Source organism: Ictidomys tridecemlineatus, chromosome 13, assembly GCF_052094955.1.
Source record: "Ictidomys tridecemlineatus isolate mIctTri1 chromosome 13, mIctTri1.hap1, whole genome shotgun sequence".
NCBI lineage: Eukaryota > Metazoa > Chordata > Mammalia > Rodentia > Sciuridae > Ictidomys > Ictidomys tridecemlineatus.
In genome coordinates, this window is record NC_135489.1 from 35,979,408 (window position 1) to 36,002,764 (window position 23,357).

The window sequence follows — 23,357 nt, forward strand, 5'->3', positions numbered from 1 at the left end:
TTTGCTAGTATTACTGATTTCCTGTACATTTTAAATGTTTTCCTTTCCCCTAAGTTTCATGAAAAATTCTATTCATATTAGATTTAGATTTTAAGAGTGAAACAATAACAGCACAGCATTTCATAGGTTTTGATCTCTAGGCTTCACAAAATTCTAGTTTTAAAGAAAACTATGTACATACTTTGATTCTAGTAAGTCAAAATAATTAAAAATCATAAAATGAATTAGTAGCATCTGTTAAAAATGCTGTCTCAGTAGGCAACCAAATTGGAATAGGAATGAAAAATGCATGGCTCTTTCAAAGACTCTCCCAGGAGATTCCTATTTGAAAATCCTGAATTATTCTTGCTTCTTTGCTCTTCTCTGTGCCCTAAACACCAAACTCGGGGATGGGGTTGTGGCTCAGCGGTAGAGCACTCGCCTCGCACATGCGAGACCCTGGGTTTGATCCTCAGCACCACATAAAAATATATGAATAAAATAAAGGTATTGTGTCCAATTACAAATAAAAAATAAATATTTTAAAAAAACAAAAAAACAAAAAAAACCCACCAAACTCACAGATATTTAGGAATGGTGGTAAGACAGAGCACTGTTCACATTTTATGCTGTGGTTCTGCCACCATTACAGGTAGGTGCTATGGTGGGAATGCTTGTGTTGCCCCAAGCTCCCATGTTGCAGCCAGATCTCTGATGTGATGATTTCAAGAGGTGGGTCGTTCAGAGGCAACTGGGTCCTCTGGGCAGCCCTGGGGAATGGATTAAGTGCTCTGACAAAGAGCCTTGGGGAGTTTCCCTTTTTTACCACTTGAGAACACAACGTAAAGGTGCCCTGTACAAGAAATGTCAACGAGAAAGATGTCCTCACCAGACACTGAATCTGCTGATTTATGACATTTTGTTACAATGGCTCAAATAGATTATGACAGTAGGAAAATGTAGGCTCAATTATTCTTTGCAACGAAAGTATCCTGATGCTTATCAGTGTTCCTCATATATTGTACAAATGATAGGCAACTGAAAGAACAAAACCACCATCTCTCTCTTCTTCTGGGGAAAAGGGAGTGTCCTCTAAGAATTTAGTTATTGGGGGCCATTAAAGTGATTCTTAACATCTTCTCCAGGTCTTGATGTAGCTAAGGGAGCAGCTACTAAGTGGTATGCAGTTCAGCAATGGGACAGTTTCTTAATATGAGTAGGCCTAAGGGACACAAATGCTGACATGGGACAGGCACTGAGTGAAAAGACACAAACATCATTCTACATAACCTCTGTTCAAAAAGATGCCTTGTTAATTATGGTGCTGGAAAGAAACGTATCTCTTCCTTGGACTGGGCTGATATTGCTTTATCTCTGAGAATGGAATATTCGATCCTGGCAGTAAGTAGGTAGTAAGCAGGAGGGTATGTTGTTAGGTGACTGGGACTAGGAGATAGTATCAAGCAAGTACCTTGCTGGGAAGTTGTAAGATATACGGGAATGACTCATCTTGATGATCTCATCATGAAAGGACAACAAGGGTGCCTTTGCCTACCCTACCGGTCTCTGGGAAGTCACATGCTATTATGAACTACCCCAGTAAAGAGCAGATAAGGGAAAACATATTTCTTGGAGTAAATGATGACTCTGTGGTGAGACCAATATCAGTGGTTAAAAGAGGGAGTTTCTCCAAAGGTAAATAGAGACTTGCTTCTTGGCAAAAATAAGACCAAGGAAATTCTACACAAAGGCACAGGCTGGAGGTCAAGGTTAGGACCTCTTGAGTGGTATTTAACTTCTTGAGTATACCCCCTTAGACTCTAATCAAAGTAAGTTCCTGTTAAATCAAAACATCAACATCCTTTGAAGCTTTAGTATTCACAATATCTAGGACATAATCCAAAATTATTCCAACATATGAAGAGTCAGGACAATATGATGTATTCTCAAAGGAAAATACAATCAGCAGATGCCCACCACAAGGTGGCCAGGATGGTGGAGTAAGCTGACAATGGCTTTGAAGCAATGGCCATAAGTATGCTCAGTGAATGAAAGGAAAATATGCTCATAACAAATGAAAAGGTAGGCAAACTCGGTAGAGAAAGATAAAGAAGAAAAATTAAAGACTGACCTATTTTTTTGTGGTGCTGGGATTGAACCCAGAGTTTCACACATGCCAGGCAAGTGCTTTACCACTGATCTACATTCTTGGCCTTAAAAGAAAACAGTTAAAAACTGAGAAATACAATAGCTAAAATGAGTACTGTACTCAATACCAGAATGGAGATGCCATAGGGTGGAGAGGATACACTTGAAGATACATCAACAGAAAACAAAAACTGGGGAGGAAGTCAACACTGCTTCAGAAAACTGTGGTATAATTTCAAAAGATCTAACCTATAGGTAAATGAAGTTCTAGGAAAATTAGATGTAAAGAAGAAAGCTAAGAACATATTTGAAAAAATAATGCTGAAAATTTCCCCCAGACAGATTACAGATTCAGAAACCTTACTGAACTCTGAAACACAATAAAGAGAAAAAGTTGACTATACCCAGAGAAAATGACATATTATGTACAGGAGAAGAAGGATGGCTTACGTTTGGAGGCTATCAGCGTGAATAATATCTTTAAGGTGTTTCAAGAAAAAAGAAAGTATGTCTGGTTTAAATTCTTTATCTAGTAGAAATATTCCTTAAGAATGAGTGGATCAGGAAATAGAAAAAGAGGGAGCTCTTCCAAATTCATTCTATGAGGCCAACATCACCCTGATTCCGAAACCAGACAAAGACACCTCAAAGAAAGAAAACTACAGACCAATATCTCTAATGAACCTAGATGCAAAAATCCTCAATAAAATTCTGGCGAATCGAATACAAAAACACATCAAAAAAATTGTGCACCACGATCAAGTAGGATTCATCCCTGGTATGCAAGGCTGGTTCAATATACGGAAATCAATAAATGTTATTCACCACATCAATAGACTTAAAGATAAGAACCATATGATCATCTCAATAGACGCAGAGAAAGCATTCGACAAAGTACAGCATCCCTTTATGTTCAAAACACTTGAAAAACTAGGGATAACAGGAACGTACCTTGACATTGTAAAAGCTATCTATGCTAAGCCTCAGGCTAGCATCATTCTGAATGGACAAAAGTTGAAGGCATTCCCTCTAAAATCTGGAACAAGACAGGGATGCCCTCTATCACCACTTCTATTCAATATAGTTCTCGAAACACTGGCCAGAGCAATTAGACAGACGAAAGAAATTAAAGGCATAAAAATAGGAAAAGAAGAACTTAAATTATCACTATTTGCAGATGACATGATTCTATACTTAGAAGACCCAAAAGGGTCTACAAAGAAACTACTAGAACTAATAAATGAATTCAGCAAAGTGGCAGGATATAAAATCAACACGCATAAATCAAAGGCATTCCTGTATATCAGCGACAAAACTTCTGAAACGGAAATGAGGAAAAACACTCCATTCACAATATCCTCCAAAAAAATAAAATACTTGGGAATCAACCTAACAAAAGAGGTGAAAGATTTATACAAGGAAAACTACAGAATCCTAAAAAGAGAAGTACAAGAAGATCTTAGAAGATGGAAAAATATACCCTGTTCATGGATAGGCAGAACTAACATTATCAAAATGGCGATATTACCAAAAGTTCTCTATAGGTTTAATGCAATGCCAATCAAAATCCCAATGGCATTTCTTGTAGAAATAGATAAAGCAATCATGAAATTCATATGGAAAAATAAAAGACCCAGAATAGCAAAAGCAATTTAAAGCAGGAAGTGTGAATCAGGCGGTATAGCGATACCAGATTTCAAACTATATTACAGAGCAATAGTGACAAAAACAGCATGGTACTGGTACCAAAACAGGCGAGTGGACCAATGGTATAGAATAGAGGACACAGAGACTAATCCACAAAGTTACAACTATCTTATATTTGATAAAGGGGCTAAAAGCATGCAATGGAGGAAGGATAGCATCTTCAACAAATGGTGTTGGGAAAACTGGAAATCCATATGCAAAAAAATGAAACTGAATCCCTTCCTCTCGCCATGCACAAAAGTTAACTCTAAATGGATCAAGGAGCTTGATATCAAATCAGAGACTCTGCGTCTGATAGAAGAAAAAGTTAGCTCCGATCTACATATTGTGGGGTCGGGCTCCAAATTCCTTAATAGGACACCCATAGCACAAGAGTTAATAACAAGAATCAACAAATGGGACTTATTTAAACTAAAAAGTTTTTTCTCAGCAAGAGAAACAATAAGAGAGGTAAATAGGGAGCCTACATCCTGGGAACAAATTTTTACTCCTCACACTTCAGATAGAGCCCTAATATCCAGAGTATACAAAGAACTCAAAAAATTAGACAATAAGATAACAAATAACCCAATCAACAAATGGGCCAAGGATCTGAACAGACACTTCTCAGAGGAGGACATACAATCAATCAACAAGTACATAAAAAAATGCTCACCATCTCTAGCAGTCAGAGAAATGCAAATCAAAACCACCCTAAGATACCATCTCACTCCAGTAAGATTGGCAGCCACTATGAAGTCAAACAACAACAAGTGCTGGCAAGGATGTGGAGAAAAGGGTACTCTTGTACATTGCTGGTGGGACTGCAAATTGGTGCGGCCAATTTGGAAAGCAGTTTGGAGATTCCTGGGAAAGCTGGGAATGGAACCACCATTTGACCCTGCTATTGCCCTTCTTGGACTATTTCCTGAAGACCTTAAAAGAGCATGCTACAGGGATGCTGCCATATCGATGTTCATAGCAGCACAATTCACAATAGCTAGACTGTGGAACCAACCCAGATGTCCTTCAATAGATGAATGGATAAAAAAAATGTGGCATCTATACACAATGGAGTACTATGCAGCAATAAAAAATGACAAAATCATAGAATTTGCAGGGAAATGGATGGCACTAGAGCAGATCATGCTTAGTGAAGCTGGTCAATCCCTAAAAAACAAATACCAAATGTCTTCTTTGATATAATGAGAGCAACTATGAACAGAGCAAGGAGGAAGAGCAGGAAGAAAAGACTAACATTAAACAGAGTCATGAGATGGGAGGGAAAGGAAGAGAAAAGGGAAATTGCATGGAAATGAAGGGAGACCCTCATTGCTATACAAAATTACATATAAGAGGTTGTGAGGGGAATGGGAAAATAAACAAGGAGAGTAATGAATTACAGTAGATGGGGTAGAGAGAGAAGATGTGAGGGAAGGGGAGGGGGGATAGTAGGGGATAGGAAAGGTAGCAGAATACAACAATTACTAATTGGGCACTATGTAAAATTGTGGATGTGTAACCGACGTGATTCTGCAATCTGTATTTGGGGTAAAATTGGGAGTTCATAACCCACTTCAATCTATAAAAAAAAGGAAAAAAAAGAATTTTAAACATAAAAAAAAAAGAATGAGTGGAAAATTTAGACAGTGACAGAAAAAGCAAATCTAAAAACAAATTTGTTACCACTGAACCTGCACTATAAGAAATATTAAATGTTCTTCAGTCTAAAGAGAACTGAAACCAGTAGGGGTCTCATACGTTCAGAAATGAAAAAATGAGAAATGGTAACTATATGAAAAACAGGCTATTTTTTCCTCTTATTTCTTTATAATACATATGACTGTTTAAAGCAGCACCGCCTACTAGAAGTGTGTGAACAATATCATTTAAAATTTTCCAGTGGTCACATCAAAAAGTTAAAAAAGATCAATTTTAACATATGAAAAATACATATCTACAATATAATTCCTACATGGAATCAGTATGAAGTTATTAGATATATATATATTTTTTTCCTTTTTTTTTTGAGTCTTCTAAACCCAGCATGAATTTTATATATACAGGATGTCTCAAGTACTCAAAAGACACTGTGTACTGGACAATGTGAATGTAAAGTAGAAGTCATAAGATTGTCTTATGAGGTTTATAATGAATGTAGATGTAATACATAGAATAACCAAAACAAAGGACCAGTGGGGAGGGGGTTTGCAAAGTTTCCATATTTTACATAAGGGCTACAATGTTCATTTTAAGTATGCTGTGAAAAGATATGAATACATATAATTCTGAGAGCAACCACAAAAAATTAATGCAAAAAGGTATAGTTAGAAAGACACTAGATAAATTAAAATAAAACTCTAAGTATTTAAAAATCCAGAAGCTAACAGGAAAGGAGAAACAGCAAAACAAAACAAATAGTAATTTGGTAGACATAAATCCAAAATTACACTAAGTATCAATGCACTTAATAGTCTAATTAAAAGGCAAAGACTACCATACCACAATGAATAGAAATGCAAGACCCACTTATATGCTGTCTATAAGAAACATAATTTAAATGTAAAGACAAGATAGGTAGAAAGTTAGTCTATTAGAGAAAAAGACATCATGCAAACAGTAGGTATAAGAAAGTTGGAGTGGTTCTATTATCATTAGATAAAATACACTTAAAGACAAAAATTATTTTCAAAGAAATAAAATGGTCAATTCAATAGGATTACTTAATTGTAAATGTGTATGTATTTAGTAACAGAGCCTTACAAAAAATAGGAACACAAAATTGGGAGAATAGGAGAAACAGACAATTCCACAATCAAACAGTGCATGAAGAATTAACACTATCTTTGTAGCCATTATTAGAACTAGACAGACAAAACAAAACAAAACAAAACCCTTCATCAAACACACAGAATCTGAAAAACACTATCAACCATCTTTATTTCTGAACATTATATGACAACTATAGAGCACACATTCTTTTCAAATGCATGTGGTAAGTGACCAAGAGAGACTCACACTCTCTCTCTCTCTCTCTCTCTCTCTCTCTTTTTGGTACCAGGGATTGAACCCAGGGGCACTTCATCACATACCCACTCTTTTTATGTTTTATTTTGAGACAGAGTCTCATTTAGATGCTTAGGGCCTTGCTAAGTTTCTGAGGCTGGCTTTAAATTTGGCAATCTTCCTGCCTCCTGCCTCATCCTCCCCAGCTGGTGGAATTAACGGTGTACACCACCACACCTGGTGAGAGACAATATTCTGAGACACAAAGCCAAGATTAGAATGATGATAAAACCCAACCTTACTGCTATATTTCAATGCCTTTCTTAAAAACACAAAAAAGTAAAGCCAAATTTGCTTTCTCAAATGAAGGTGAGTAGTGATGCTTATTTAGATTGTAGGTGCTCTACAAATGCTTATACACTGCTAAAAAATAAATGAACAAACATGGTTACATTTTTAGACTGTATGACTAGTCTTGGAGAATCCAAAATCAAAGGTAATTCAGAGTATTCAAATATTCAGTATCTTTTTTTTTCTTAATGGATAGAATGCCTTTATTTTGTTTATTTTTATGTGGTGCTGAGGATCAAACCCAGTGCCTCATGCATGTTAGGCAAGCACTCTGCCCCTGAGCTACAGCCAGGATCATTTTTGAAAAACACAGGATTTATTTAAATTTACATTTAGGAATTTAATTATGATTCTTCAAATACTTTGTTCTATTAGTTGTTTTCTTTTAGAAACTACTTTTCAAGCATTTCCATTAACCTGATTTCAAGGCTGAAACACTGAAGTCTCTAAGGAAAAGAGAAAGCTCAGACTCAACTCCCATAGCAACTCTAAATTCATCACACTATATTTATATATGGGTGTTTGATTTTAATGCATTAATGTATGTGAATTTGCAATGTATCTAAGCTGTAGTTGCTATAGAAACCATAATTTTGAATTTTCTTTTAAGTTTAGTAAGTGCTCACACATAAAAACTCATCTCCCTAGACAGCTATCTCAAGTTGCAGATATGGCTTAGAGCAATAAATTTATAAACATCATGATTCACAATGATGTATGCACTTTATTATTATAAAAATGTACATTTTAATGTATGCTCTTGGCTGACAGATCAAAACCAACTCAAGAAGCAACTCCTTCGAAAACACACAAAATAAAACTTACCTGGAGGCCATCTACCCTCCTATGACACCTCTGCTGATGTTTAAGTTGCTTACAATAAAGTCACCCTACTATACTCAGACCCCAAACTATTCTATGGCTTCTCTGAATCCATAGAAGAAAAGATTTTACGGCAGAAAAATCAAGCATGTTCACACAAAAACAGAATGCACTAAGTATCTGGAATTTATTTGATGCACAAACAAATCTCCTCTGGAGTGGGGTTATATAAGCCATCTGGATGATGTAAAAGCACATTTTTTTCCCCTTGCTTATGTAGACAGAGTACTCTCAATTATCATGTATGGCTAATCCTTCCCACAATCACTTTTTCCACTCTAATGTAGTCTGTCTGTCATATAAGATGCTTTGAAGCTTCCACTTATTGCTATTCATTTGTAACAGTCAGGGCATGCAAACTAATTTTAATATTAGCCCAAGGAACTATTTGGGGGAAGAGATAAATCCACTGCAAAATCAATCAAGTATTCCAAAGCCAAAAAAAAAAAATAATAATTGAGGACCGGTTCCTGTTTTCAATTTTATCATCCACGGCTTGTTTCCATTAATGCAAATAATTAAGAAATGACCAAGGTTTTGGGAACAGAATTACTGCTAAATGTTCCTGACTTGGCACCACTGTGAATTTCTGAGATAGCTGAATCTCATCTCATCAAGCACTTTAATTTATCCTAAATTGTGAATGGACAAAAATCAGACCTATGGTTTTAGACCAGAGGAAGGAGGACCAGTTTAGAGTCTGTACAAATAGCTCATGGGGAAAATGATTCAGGGTCAATATTATAAAGAGAATTATAACAGAGTCCTAAGACTTTGAAGGGACCCATGAGATCTGTGGTATCACAGAGGCAATTTTTAAATAAAGATCCTAGACTACTAGGCTCTTTAGTAAGGTTTTAAGATTTCTGGATCTTCTCTTATTGTTGTTTGTGCTCTCTCTTGGTGCCTATGTACTCCTGCCCTAATACCTTATGTGCTGAGAAACCATATCCTCATGTTTATTATAGCTATTTCTAAATTAAGAAAGAGCAAAGAGACTGGATAAGTATCCTAGAAACTCGCTCATGAGCAAAGTGTGTGAATTTCACAGCACAGATTTTATAACACCTATTCTGACTCTGAGAAGACATTTTGGCTTATATTTTCTTGGCTGTGTTCCCAATATCTGGATACATGACTTCTAGAAAAATGAGGTCTTAATGCATTTATGGGAGCCTTTCTCCTATTATAGCTTGGAAAAGTAATGTTTTACATCTTATGTATACTTGGCTATAATTTTCCCTCAGTATAATTTTACTTTCCACCCTGCTCCATAGTCAGAACATATTTTATTAAAAAGGGAATAATTAATTTGATTCCAGAAAAAAATATCCTTTCTCCCTGATTAAGATCAAAGAGGTAAACATGGCCAAGTTATTAGGAACATAGTCTCAGGAATTACTGCCTTCTGGAACATTAAAACCCGAATTTATTATCTGTTGACTTTCATATGTTTCCTAAGTGTTGTCACCTGAGAAGTTAAGCTCTGGAAAACATATACTTCTCCTTCAAGTTTATGGATATTCTATCAAAATGGCACAAGTTTCTCTGTGGCTTTTGTGAGACAAGCAAGGGAATTCCTAGAAAACGAGGCCAAGGCGGCATAATGACAGTTGTGTTTGGGGAGTAGGAGTGTTGGAGCCAAGGCAAAAAAAAAAAAATTAAGGACACATTATGATTGTGGAAGAAAAATATTCGGAGGTCTATCCAATTCCACTATTAAAAACATGAAAAAAAAATGGGCAGTTGCATTTCAAGACCAATCTGTCCATCACTAACAGCTATAGGAAATGACATTAAGAGGAGAAATACCAGCCACCCTTGATTTTCTCACCTCCTTGTCCTCCCACTCCATGTGCCTCCTGAATTGCAGACTCTGGGAAGTACACACCACCCCCTTTCTCCACTCCAGCTCCTAGGCTGATGAAAGTTACTGACATAAGTAGGTGGCCAAGAAAAGATGGTGGAATGAGATGGACATCATTACCCTAAGTACATGTATGAAGACACGAATGGTGTGAATATACTTTGTGTACAACCAGAGATATGAAAAATTGTGCTCTATAGGAGTAATATGAATTGTAATGCATTCTACTGTCATATAGAACAAATCAGAATAAAAGGTCAAAAAAAAAAAGTATGTGGTCTGTCTGAACTGCATGAATGCTTATTTCCCAAACCCCTGTGGCTTAATTTTTATCTGACCTCTTCCATCACTTCTGCTCCAGAAAAATAAATCTTCCCTTTCCCTTTAGCCCTTCTATCTATGCCCTTGACCTTATTTTTCTCCTTCCAGCCTCAGAGCCATGCTTCTCCAATTTCTCCTCTTTTACTATTTTCAATTATTCCTTTTCCATGGATCCTTCTCTCATCAATATGACCATTTTGTTTTATCCTTAAAGCAAACAAAAACAAGAAAAAAGGAACACCATTCTACCTCCAATCTTACTTCATGAAGTTGCCATCAGCTCTTTTTCCTACAACAACCAAATGTTTTTATTTCCCTTAGTGTTTTTCTTCCTGACAGATTTGTTGAAGGTAAATCTACTCTTCCAGCTCACCTACACACTCCACATGCCCTTGGTGAATCTGTCTTACTGGACTAGTTCTCTGAAGGACTATTAATCACCTCCGAGGAGTCCGACCTCCTTGGCCTATTTTCAGGCTTTACTCTATTTGATGTTTCCATAATTAATATTCAGCACTGTTGGTGACCCTCTTTCTAGAAATTTCCTACTGTTGAGTTTTTCTGGTTTTCTTCATTTTCACCTTTTTCTCAGCTGCTGATTCTTTCTTCCCTCATATATGTATGTGTTCTCAAAGATCTGTGTTCAGTTTTCCTAATCTATATAACTCATCTACTGTATGGCTCCAAGGATGGACTTTGATAATGTCTCAACTTCTCTGGATTCTTTAATCCAGTCCTTGTTCTACTATTCCAGTGAATGACCTCCAAGTTGAGTGATCCAATATCAGGCCTCATTTTGACTTCTTAGAAGATTTAGATACTGTTGATTCTTCTGCTCCCTTCTTTCTCCTTCCCCAACACAACCACTCACTCTCTAGTTTCCTACAATCTTTCTGCATCTTCTTTGTGTCCCATGCACGCTCTTCCTCCTCTACTCAACCATTAAACATCAAGAGTTCTTCAAGGCCCTTTTACCCTATCACTGTGTATTTACATCCAGATTTTACTGCATAGATATATGGAAGACTCACAAATGTTCACCTCTAACCCATACTTCTTTTAAGCTCCAGAAACACACACACACACACAAATACCGCTCCCCACCAAAAAAACCCCTGCCTATTTAGATTTCTTGCTGGATATTCCAAGAGAATTTCAAACTCAGTACATTGAAAACAAACTTACAATTTCTTCTAAATCTGGTCCTCTAGCAACCCTTCCTGAATAAGGCCCTCCATCAAGAGGTCATGATTGACACCCTTCTCTCTTTAACCCCAGTATCAACCCATTAACAATATCCAGTCTATTTTACCCCCCTAAATATCTCCCAAAGTTGTCTATTCCTCTTCCTTACCACTATTTTGATCCAGACGAATAAGAATTCAACTAATATACAGGGAAATATGCATATTAATAATGTTATCTTTAAAAATATAAGATTTAAAATACTAACAGAATAATGACAGATTTCCAAAGGTCTTGGTTTACCTGGAATATAGACATGAATTCAGAAATAAGGAAAACAAATAAAAAGCCTTCTTTACAGTGAGAGAAACGGATTACAGGGCTACTACCACATCCCTAGAACTGCTAACAATTTCTAATCCACTCTGATGGGCGTTGGCCATAACTAAGGAATCTGTATTATTTACAAAATTAAGGTCACAGATTTCACACATCTGAACATCAGGTTCCACACTGGCATGGAAACAAATGGCTTCTAAGGGTATCACTGTTTCACTGTTCACTACCCAACTGGAGCTAATGATAATGACCCAGTTTTACAAGAACACGTTTTGCTTGGCAAAGTCTTTTTATGTCAAGGATATTTATAAAATTTTAAAAAGGTTTACATGAACAAAAGTTAAAAAAAAAACTTAAGTTTCTGCTAATCATGGTGAATGACTTCACTTTTGGACAAAGGTGGATAAAAATGAAGTGTTGTTTTACATTATCAGTAAAAACTGGCACTACGTCTGCAGGAGATAGTTGCAGCATTCAAAAATTTCCTCTGAAGAATTAGAGATGAGGATCCACATATAACAGTATAAATCAGTTCACACTGTGGTCTGTACGGCCAAAAATTAAGCAGTAAAAGTGTTTAATTCTAAATCTAAACAGACTACTTCAAATTTAAAAAAAAAGAAATCTAGACCCTAGAGCATTGTTTTAATACCACGCTTCAGTGATATAACATGACTCTGCTTTTTAATAGCTTAAATCAAGATCATTAGACTTATGACAGATGGGTCAGAGGAAGGTAAATGCAGTCAGTAAGTCAATGCTAAAAAAAAATCATCCGAAAGCATTAAAATATTGACTGCTGGGACAAATCAATCACAAACACACAGTAAAGCCCAGGAGGGTCTGAGCCATTTTCTGAGGTAAGAGTGAATCTCCAGTTTTGTTGTGACAGTACCTGCAGTGGGGGAGTTCGCATGATGAGACTTCTTGGGCAGGTTGAAGATCTGTTCACCAGGGTCAGGGGGAGGAATTGCATCTTGCCCTTGTCGTGCCTCCACAGGATCGTACTCCTTCCCATCGTAGTTAGCATCGTAAAATTTCTTAAACCACTGAATAAAATCCAGGTTGTCCTGGAAACGTCCTTTCACTAGCTTCTCCACTGGGATTACCTGCAATATAGAAACACTGTGAGCCTGGAAGCTCAGGTTTGTTGGTATTCAGTCCAACTGAAGTGTTCCCCAAATGCAACCATTTCCTATTTGCCTGCAATTCATGACCACTGATCTCTCCCTGCCAGCTCAGCCAGCTGTATTCTAGAATTAACATAAAGCTCATCATATTAAAGAACTTACTGAAAACAACAGCTGGTTCTCGTGAAATACTTAATACTTCTGAACAAAGCAGACAAAAGAGGGACAGTCAAGAGGGGCTGATGTCTCTTATAGGATATTTAATGTCAAAGCATCTCCCCTAAAATCATGGGCCTGGGATGTTGTGCTGTCAAGATTGATGAGCTTTCCCATTTCTTTGTAACATTTGGCCCAATTGTGTTGGGATAAATTCTTATGAGGATTATAATCAGTAGAGCATGCAAATTAATAAGATTCAAGTCAATAAAAATGGACACTAATCTAAAGGTTCATATGAAACAAAATGAGTTTTCTCAGAGCTCATTTACAATGTAGAAAGAGACTAGTATGAAAATAGCTAACCACAATACAAGGCCTGGTAGTGCACAGGCTACCCAGGAGCATAGCTAATGTTTCATGGGAGTCTGAGGGAAAAGAGATGGAGGTTGATTAAGGGGGTCACGGAAGAAGGAGGTGCATAGCACACACATTGGCTTCCGAGGCACGAAGGTCAGTTTTTCATGGGGTAACCTTTCCTACTGCAACCTAAAGAGTCAACAGTACTCCCCACTGAGGGCCCTACAGGCACCTTTGGAATCATAATAAGGAAAACACGGAGTTTACTGCTTAGCTCTTCTTCAGTGGAAAGGTACCAAGTTCTCCAAACTGAGCCATCAATAGATTTTACTTTCTATATCTCCAGGTGGTAATGTTAGGTGAGGGTGACCCACAAGAAAGTGACATGGTATGAGTTAGATATTGCGTGTGTGTGTGGGGAGGGGCACAGATAAACAAGTGATTCAGGCAGAAACCCAGTGCAAAAAAACATGACTTCAGTGTGTGACAATACAAATGGAAGCTGTACAAATTAAACCTTCAGAAAGGCTTTGCCACCTCAGAACTATATACCACCAACAATCTAATAAAAAAAAAAAAATGTAGTGACTAGGCAGGAGGATTCCGAGTTCCAGACCAGCTTCAGTAACTCAGACCTTGTCTCAAAATAAAAAATAAAAAGGCTAGAGGTGTAGCTCAGTGGGAGGGCACTTGCCTGGAGTTTTCAAAGCCCTGGGTGTATCCACAGCAATGCAAAGGGAAGGGGGAAGCAAAGAGACCTTAAACATAATGACAACTAAAAGAAAAAAGCAATAAGCATTTTAGGTTACTCTCTAAAACAAAATCATTAATAATAAATTTTTCAAAAAAAAATTTATGCAGCTAAAATTGAAACTAAGCCCAATGCAGAAAGATGAAAGAGAAGTAAATTTTCAGCTCCTGGTACCACAGATTTTGGTGCCAATTTGTTCTCTTCTCACTTCTCTTGGTTCTACACATGACAGTTTGCTGAATTTTTACCTTTTATTTATGTATGAGTTTCAAAGTTTTGTTCATGGGAATATGGATTATTAGAAAGAGACTTCTTACAGCTAAGGTCTTTAGTTAACACCCTACTGTACTTTGTTGCCAGACATGTGCAAATTTATAGTTTTATGTGATGGTGGTATATTAGTGGTTAAAAGAGGCCCTTAATTCTATTCACTTCAGTCTGCATTTTCTGCCAAAATGAAAAGTTTCAGGGGCATAAGTTTGAAATCTGAGGTTGTAAACAAAACTTTGCTCAGCACCTTCTGATATACTGTTGCACTGTGATAGGCATAACAGGGGTACATAACACCGTCCCATAGGACTTTTTTTTTTTATCAAATTATGACATGTTAAAACTAGAAAGTCTAACAAAGTCCTTCAATTCCAGTCTTCTTCCACTGTAAGAATTTTTCTAGGACATTCTTAACAACTTCTCATCCATTCTCTGCAAACTTCTAGAGAGATATGGGCCCACTATTTGATATATAGCAGGTTCCACCAATAAACCTTGGACAGATATTTTGTTTTTTTTTTCATTGACTGTAGCAGCATAGCTTAAAAAAATTAATGAAGATCACACAAGTGGCATTGTTAACTTATATAAGTAAGGAGAACCTATATAGTTTTGGTTTTAAATATCTTTGGAAAGAACTAATTGGAAATTAACCACTGCAAAGAATATAAAGTAAGTTGAAAATACTCCAAAAGGTTAAAATGTTAGAGTGTATATTTTGAAATAAAAATTATGAGAAAACAAGAAGCCATATTTTTAAACATTTTGATTAAGAATGCTATTTTACTTAAATTATATTTAATTAAATATATATAGTTCAAACTCTTTAAAGTTCTATCTTCTCTTATAATTCAGTTATTTTATTTTTTATTGCCATAGCTTATTTATTATCACTATTTATGCAAAGAAAAGTTTTCCATTTCTCCCATGTTGGTTAATCTCTATTCCCTTTTTCAAAAATTCATTTTTTCTAAGCTTAACCATCCTAAGAGATATACCCTAAATATAGGACATGAATTAAATATGTTTTGAATAACAGTAAACATACAGAAAAACAGGGTTTTAGCAATAGTCCCTTAATAAGGAAAACAGTACTCAGTATCTTTGTGTATCATTTTAGGAATAAATTATAATTCAAAGGGAGGAAAAGGAAAATTTATGGACACTAAGAATCTGAGGGCATATACTATGCTGAACACTTTTTGCATGCATTCTCTTATTTTAACTATAAATATGGATGTGAGGTTTCTAGTTCCATTTTATAGATGGGTAAAATCAGGCTGAAAGAATTTAAATAATTTGCTCAAGTCATGGAGCTGAGATTCAAACCCATGGTATTCCCACTGTAACTTGTTTTTCCAAAGGAATAAGATGCACAACCACAGAAACATCTGGCAAACAAAAACATAACCTTATAACAACAATTTTAACATCTGTGGTTCCTGTGGGAGTTTTTAGTCCAATGGTTACAAGTTTAGACAACCTTTTGAAATTAAAACCTCATACAAACATACAAAGTTGGACTGATGCTTTACACTATGCATAGATCCCAACTTGTCAAGGTAGCAAGACATATATCCTATTGATACGTTCTCAGATTTTTGTTCTTTCTAGTCAAAAACAACATTAAGGAAAAGACACTGCATTTTATAGAGGTACAAGTGAGTCTCCTACCTTATCGACATTCATTCGCTTAAATGATGCTTGCAGAAGTTTAAAATTGTGAATATACTCATGCTCCAACTTTGCTTGAAATTTTACTTTCTTCAAACTAATGCAGCCTGGAAAAAGCATGTCCATGAACTGGCAATAGGCTGCTCCTAGAAAGAGACAAGAAAAGTATTTAAGTGAGACTGGCTGTACCCAGATGTGACAAAGGATTGGTAAGCAAGAAAGTGAACATGCTTGAAGGTACCATCATTGAAAGCAGAGCCCACATGGCCATGCGTGTCCTTCTAATCACTACACTTACACTTCTCTGTCCACAGGGACTAGGTGCTAGGGGCACAGGATATTGCCTCAGTGATGAAGTGCCTGCCACTTCCCCATTCCTCACCCTGTGTGCTACACTGCATGTACCAGAGCATCAGGGGCCTAAGACCAAGGGGGACAACCTCATACACTGAAGTCAAGGGGAAGCCAGCCTAAGAGTAACTCCTCCTAGCTTCCACCAGAGAAAAGGAACATACTTCCCCCCGTTTAGATATTACCTAATCAATGTCATCAAAAAAAAGAGGAAAAATAACAAAAAATTCTACAAAAGTTTTACAAAATGCATAGCTCAAAAAATATACATATGCTGAAGTTGTTCTATAGCCATACTGCAAAATAACAGGGATGAAAAATGCCTCACTAAGCCATTGAATGCCCCAACAGTTGTATACCAATCAACAGGGTGCCCATATTAACTTGAAAGATGAAGACAGGGGTACCTTGAGACTTACAGAAATTCAGAGCCATGCTGTTTATGACTGAGAAATAAACATGACAGAAATGTTCAATGAGTCCCCTGACAAAATAGTCATAGGAAAAGTTTTTTTTTTAATATGAGGAACTCTTAGAACATGAGTCTCAATTAGAAAATACCAGCAAGAGCATGTTTACTTGTACATCTCTTCTTAATAGCAAAAGACGAACTAAAGAAATTAAAAGTCAGAATGATTTTTTTTTCTTTTACAAGAAAGAAAAGCAATTGAATGGCAAGACTTTGAACAAGTGGCCATTTTAAAAAATATATTTTGATTGTGGATGGACACAATACTTTTATTTTTATGTGGTGCTGTGGATTGAACCCAGTGCCTCCTGCATGGTAGGCAAGTGCTCTATCACTGAGCTACAGCCCCAGCCCCATAAGTAGCCATTTTTTAAGTTCATTCTTTCTTTGCTATCTCCAGATCTCTTGGTCTGCTTCTATAATGTGCAGCTGACAGACTTTCTGGAACATGAATGGCCTCCCTTATCCTTTAACAACATCAAGGCTTCTGAAAGGATACCCGCTTCTATGTGAGTGATTTGCCTTCAGATGGCAAAGACCCACTCTGTCTCTCCTGCCAAACAGATGTGGAGCATCCTTTACTGAGACAGGAATCCCAGATAAGTGGGAACAAGACCACAATCTAGGGTTGTAGAACAGGAAATGTTGGGCAACTCATATTTTGTAGGAAAAAGCATAAAGGGATGAAATGCAGGCCATAATCAAATCTGGCTGCATCTGGCTCTCCATAGATGCCAACACCCTGAATACTAACGAGTCAGTTTCCTGTCAAGCAAGTGGGTTCTCTTAGAAACAGAATATAACAAACCAAACCCCAAAACACTGGAGGTAGAAAAAGAAACATCATGACATGGGGACCATTCCTATAGTTATTATCCAATTATTCAGTCTGCCTTCTAAAGTACCACCAGATGGAGCAAATTCCAACAGCCACTTTAACTTTACATAGGTGGGAATGTTGAACTAACTGCCTTTACCCGCTCTGTAAGTTATTTTCACTTTTTTAGTGTTTAGCATAGAATTTACCTACGGAGACCCAGATATTTCTATATTCTCACAAACCAACCAACCAAATCACTGATCTTCCAAATTTAAAAAGAAAATCCAGATTATAGAAAAAATAATCAATAGAGAGAGGGAAGGAAGAAAAAAAATCAATTTTAAGATGACCATCCAAGAGATACACTGGATGGTGTATCTAATCATTGGGCAGAGGTTATTTTTTTTTTAAATGTGATAATACTTTAGAATGTAATCATATATCATTTTTATGTACATTTTAACTATACAAATCATGATTCCCTTTCTGGGTCATTGAATATTCTCTATCAATATTTTTAATGGCTTTCTGATATTTATATCATGCATAGCAACTTTCCCAAACCACGATTATATAAATATTCATATGTAGTTTAAGTACTTTTATGATCTTAAATTCTACATTTAAATTCTGAATCCATGTGAAATTTATTTTGGTCTATGATATAAAGTATGATTCTAATTTTAGTCATCCCAAATGTTAGTGGAAATCTGTCACTTTTGGCTCCCCTGCATTTGGGCACCTTCCTACCTGGGGAGAGGTCCCACAGAAGCTGAAAGTGGGCAGGCCTCCCTTTCCTGATCCAGCAATAAGGACACAGGCCCATGACCAGGGCTCTGCCTTGGATGTTTCTGCCTAGGTCTCTTGTGGAAGGAGTGATAGAAATACACAGAGACAAATAGAACTACTCATGGTGGCAGTGGTGTGTCTAGAGTCCTGAGCAGCGACAGCAGAATAGGGACATGCTAACCATCTTATTCCTGTGGCACAAAGAAGGCTGCATTCCCAGCTCCTTAGCATCCTTTGCTTCCCTCATCTTCTGGGCCTGGCTTTCCACTGACTCTGAGCTACCCAATCTCTCTTCTGCTTAATCCGATCATGATTAATTTCTGCTATTTCAATCCAAATGCCAACTGATAAAACCAGGTAGGTGTTAACCACCATAATTTAAAAAAACAGTTTATTTTTATGTGGTGCTGAGGATTGAACCCAGTGCCTCACACATGTGAGGCAAGCACTCTGCCACTGAGCCATAATCCCAGCCCAACCACCATCATATAAAGGTAATATCCACTTGCCTCACTGATGAGGAGCACTATCCATCCATACTGTACTATACATTACTTTTAAAAATGTTCTAATTAGTTATACATAATAGCAGGATACATTTTGATTCATTGTACACAAATGAAGCACAATTTTTCATTTCTCTGGTTGTACACAATGTAGAATCACACCAGATGTTCATCTCATTACACCATCTTTCCTGTCCTCATATCCCTTTCCCTTTCCTTCCTCCCTTTTGCCCAATCAAAGTTCTTCCATTCTCCCCATGGCCCTCTCCTCCACCCCCATTATGGATCAACATCCACTTATCAGAGAGAACATTGGGCATTTGTTTTTTTAGGATTGACTTACTTTGCTTAGCATGATATTCTCCAACTCCATCCATTTACCTTCAAATGCCATAATTTTATTCTCTTTTAATGCTGAGCAATATTCCATTGTGTATATATGCCACAGTTTCTTTATCCATTGATCTGTTGAAGGGCATCTAGGGTTGGTTCCATAGATTAGCTATTGTGAATTGAACTGTTATAAACATTGATGTGGCTCTGTATGCATTACTTTCCTAATACGTGAGATTGGGACTTTTTCTTGACTTAGTTTTTTGGTATGTTCCTGTGATAGCTCTAAACTCTTATTTAAATTCTATACGTTGTATTACTATCTGTAGTATAAATTTCTCCTCTTTCTCAAGGCTTTCTTAAATTTCATCATACATTTATTCTTTCCATTGTAATCTTTAATTTGTTATCCATGGCACACAGAAAATAATAGCTTTTTAAACACATAAGTAATTTGCTTGCTATTTAATAACAGCTTTACTAAAATCCATAAACTGTGAAGTTTAAGCTTTAAAAGTATACAATTCAGTGAATTTTAATATATTCAATGACTTGTACATCCATTACTCACTGTCTAATTCTAGAAGCTTTTCATTACCACTAAAAGAAACTTCATGCCCATTAGCAGCCTCTCTATATTCTCTCCTTCCCTTCTGCCCTGGCAATCACTAATCTCTCTCCTATCTCTACACATTTGCGTATTCTACAGATTTCATATAAATGGAATAATATGTCAACATTGTATTTGTTTTCTTTCACTCAGGAAAGAAAACATAGTTTATGAATGTTGTGGCATGAAGAGAAATTTCTTTTTATAGTTGAATAATAATATGTATAAATGATTCCATTACATAAATATCCCAGAATTTATTGATCTGTTCATCAGTGGATGGATATCTGGGTATCTGGGTAGCTTTCACTTTTGGACTATTTTAAGTAATGCTATTATGAATATTCATGTATAAATTCTTGGTGGAATTTGTAGGTATATCTCAGCCATATACCTAGAAGTGGGTACTGCTGGGTCATATGATACCTCTGTACTAAACATTTTGAAGAACTGCCAAACTGTTTCCTAAAGCAGGTGTACTATTTTATTTTCCAACCAGCAATGTATGAGAACTTCAATTTTTCCACAGCTGTGACATCTGTTATTTTTATTCTAGCGATACTAGTGGATATGAAGTGGTATCTCACTGTTGTTGTAGATTGATTTCCTTAATGAGTAATGATACTGAGTACCTTTTACTTGTGTTCTTTTGGCCAACTGTGTAACTTCTTTGGAGAAATGTCTGTGCAACTTCTTTGCCCATGCTTAAATTGAATTGCCTTTTTATTATTGTTGTAAAAATTCTTTTTATAGTCTAGATATCTTCTCAATATATGATTCACAGATATTCATTCTCTCCTGTGGATTCACTTTCTTGATAGTATACTTTGAGGACCAAGATAATTTTGAATAAATGCAATTTGCCTAATCTTTTCTTTTATCACTTGTGCTTTGTTTTTTTTTTTTTTTTTTTTTTTTTTTTTTTGGTGCCGGGGATCAAACCCAGGGCCTTATGCATGTGAGGCAAGAACTCTACCACTGAGCTATATCCCCAGCCCTTACTTGTATTTTTATTGTCATATCTAAGAAATTGATTTCTTAAAAATGATTTCTTTAAAAATTTATTTGAGAGTGGAATGCATTACAATTCTTATTATTCTTATACAGCATAATTTTTCATGTCTCTGGTTGTATATAAAGTATGTTGACACCAATTCGTGTCTTCATACATGTACTTTGTAAACAATTCTTTCTTTTAGAGAGAGAGAGAGAGAGAGAGAATATGAGAATTTTAAGGTTTACTTTTTTTTTTTTTAGTTTTCGGTGGACACATGTGGTGCTGAGGATTGAACCCGGGCCACATGCAGGCCAGGCGAGGGTGCTACCAATTGAGCCACATCCCCAGCCCTTCCATACATGTACTTTGGATAATGATGTACATCACATTCCACCATCCTTGCTAATCCCCTGTCCCCTTCCTTTCCCTCCCACCCCTCTGCCCTATCTAGAAAGAAATCACTTCTTAATCCAAGGTTGTGAAGATATACACTTACACTTTCTTCCAAAAATTGTATAGTTTTATTTCTTTTTTTTAAGAGAGAGAGAGAGAGAGAGAGAGAGAGAGAGAGAGAGAGAGAGGGAGGGAGGGAGGGAGGGGGGGGGAGGGAGGGAGGGAGGGAGGATTTTTTAATATTTTTTTTTTTTAAGTTTTTGGCGGACACAACATCTTTGTATGTGGTGCTGAGGATCGAACCCGGGCCACACGCATGCCAGGCGAGCACGCTACCGCTTGAGCCACATCCCTAGCCCAGTTTTATTTCTTATAAATAAATAAGAAATGATCCATTTCCAGTCAACTCTTGTATATGAGATTGAGTCCAATGTTGCTTATTTATATTTATTATACCATTTAATCATGTTTATAGTATATCATTTATGTTTACTATATTTGTATTGTTCTCTCAGTATCATTTTTTTTATTTTTTATTTTTAGAGAGAGAATTTTTTAAATATTTATTTTTTAATTTTTGGTGGACACAACATCTTTATTTTATTTTTATGTGGTGCTAAGGATCGAACCCAGCGCCCTGAGCATGCCAGGCGAGCGCGCCACCCCTTGAACTACATCCCCAGCCCTCATTATTTTTTTTAAAAGACTATCCTATCTCCCTTTAATTATCTTGGCACTCTTGTTGAAAATCAATTAGCATATTTTTTCTGGAATTTCAATTCAATTCTCTCTACTTGTCCTTATGCCAGTTACACGTTGTCTTGATTGCTATGCCACTGTAGTAAGTCTTGAAATGAAAACTAATCCTTCAGCTTTGTTCTCCTTCTTTGAGATTGTTTCAGCTAGTCTGGATCCTCTGCATTTTCATATGACTCTGAGGACCATCTCATCAATTCCTATAAAAAGGGCAGCTAAGATTTTTGATAGGAATTGCACTGTATCTGTAGATCAGGGCAAGTACTGCCCTCTAAAAAACATCGTCTTTCAATCCATAAATGTGGGATGTGTCTTTCTATTTGTTCTTTCAACAATGCTTTATAGTTTTCAGTGTACAAATAATCTTCTCTTGTTAAAATGCAGTCCTTGTGTGTTGTTCTCTTTGATGTTAGTATAAGTGGATGTGTATTCATAATTTTGTTTTTAGATTGTTCCTTATTATGTGAAAATACAACTGGTTTCTGGATACTGATCTTATATCATGCAATCTTAATTAACTCATTAGTTCTAATGTGTATTGCTTCTTATCCTTGCCTAGTTTCTCTGGCTAGAAACTCCAGTACAATTATAAATTGAAGCGGCAAAAGTGGGTGCCCTTGTCTTTTCCCTAGTTTTAAGGAAAGAAGCATCTAATTTTTTACCACCAAGTATTTTGTTAATAGTAAGTTATTCATAGCTTTATCAGATTGAGAAAGTTCTCTTCTATTGCTAATTGGTTTTAGTATTTGGATTTAGTCGAATGTTTTTTCTGAATCTGAGATTGTCCTGTGGCTTCTGTCCTTTATTCTACAGATGTAATGTGTTATGATGGTTGATTTATCAAACCAACTTGCATTAATTCCATTTGATCAGGTTGTAGAATCCTTTTTATATACTCCTGAATTATTCCACTAATAATTCATTGAGAAATTTTTTGGTCTATATTCATAAGAGATAACTGCTTTGTAGTTTTCTTGTGATATCTCTGGTTGTGTATCAGAGCATTACTGAATTCACAGAATGAGCTAGAAGGTATTCTCTCTGCTTCTATTTTGTGGAAGTTTTTCAAGGACTGGTTATTACATTTTCTTTTAATACTAAGTACAACTCACTCATTCAAGTTATCTTCTAGACCTGAGCTTTTCTTTTGGAGAGCTGTTGTTACTTTTACTTGGTATTGAACACAGGGGCATTTAACCACTGAGCCACATTCCCAGCCCTTTTGTGT

The 23,357-nt window shown here is 36.4% G+C and overlaps 1 protein-coding gene across 4 annotated transcripts in view; it reads right to left on the reverse strand.

The window, feature by feature from the left end:
• The window catches only part of Mapre2 (microtubule associated protein RP/EB family member 2), a 153,711-nt gene that overhangs the window by 26,703 nt on the left and 103,651 nt on the right, over positions 1 to 23,357 (reverse strand). For all 4 annotated transcript variants that reach the window (XM_005325577.3, XM_021726542.3, XM_005325578.4 and 1 more), the window contains 2 exons: positions 16,106 to 16,251; positions 12,660 to 12,873 (listed from right to left, as the gene is read on the reverse strand). In XM_005325577.3, the coding sequence (XP_005325634.1) occupies positions 12,660 to 12,873; positions 16,106 to 16,251 (360 nt within the window). The remainder of the gene's footprint in view (positions 1 to 12,659; positions 12,874 to 16,105; positions 16,252 to 23,357) is intronic.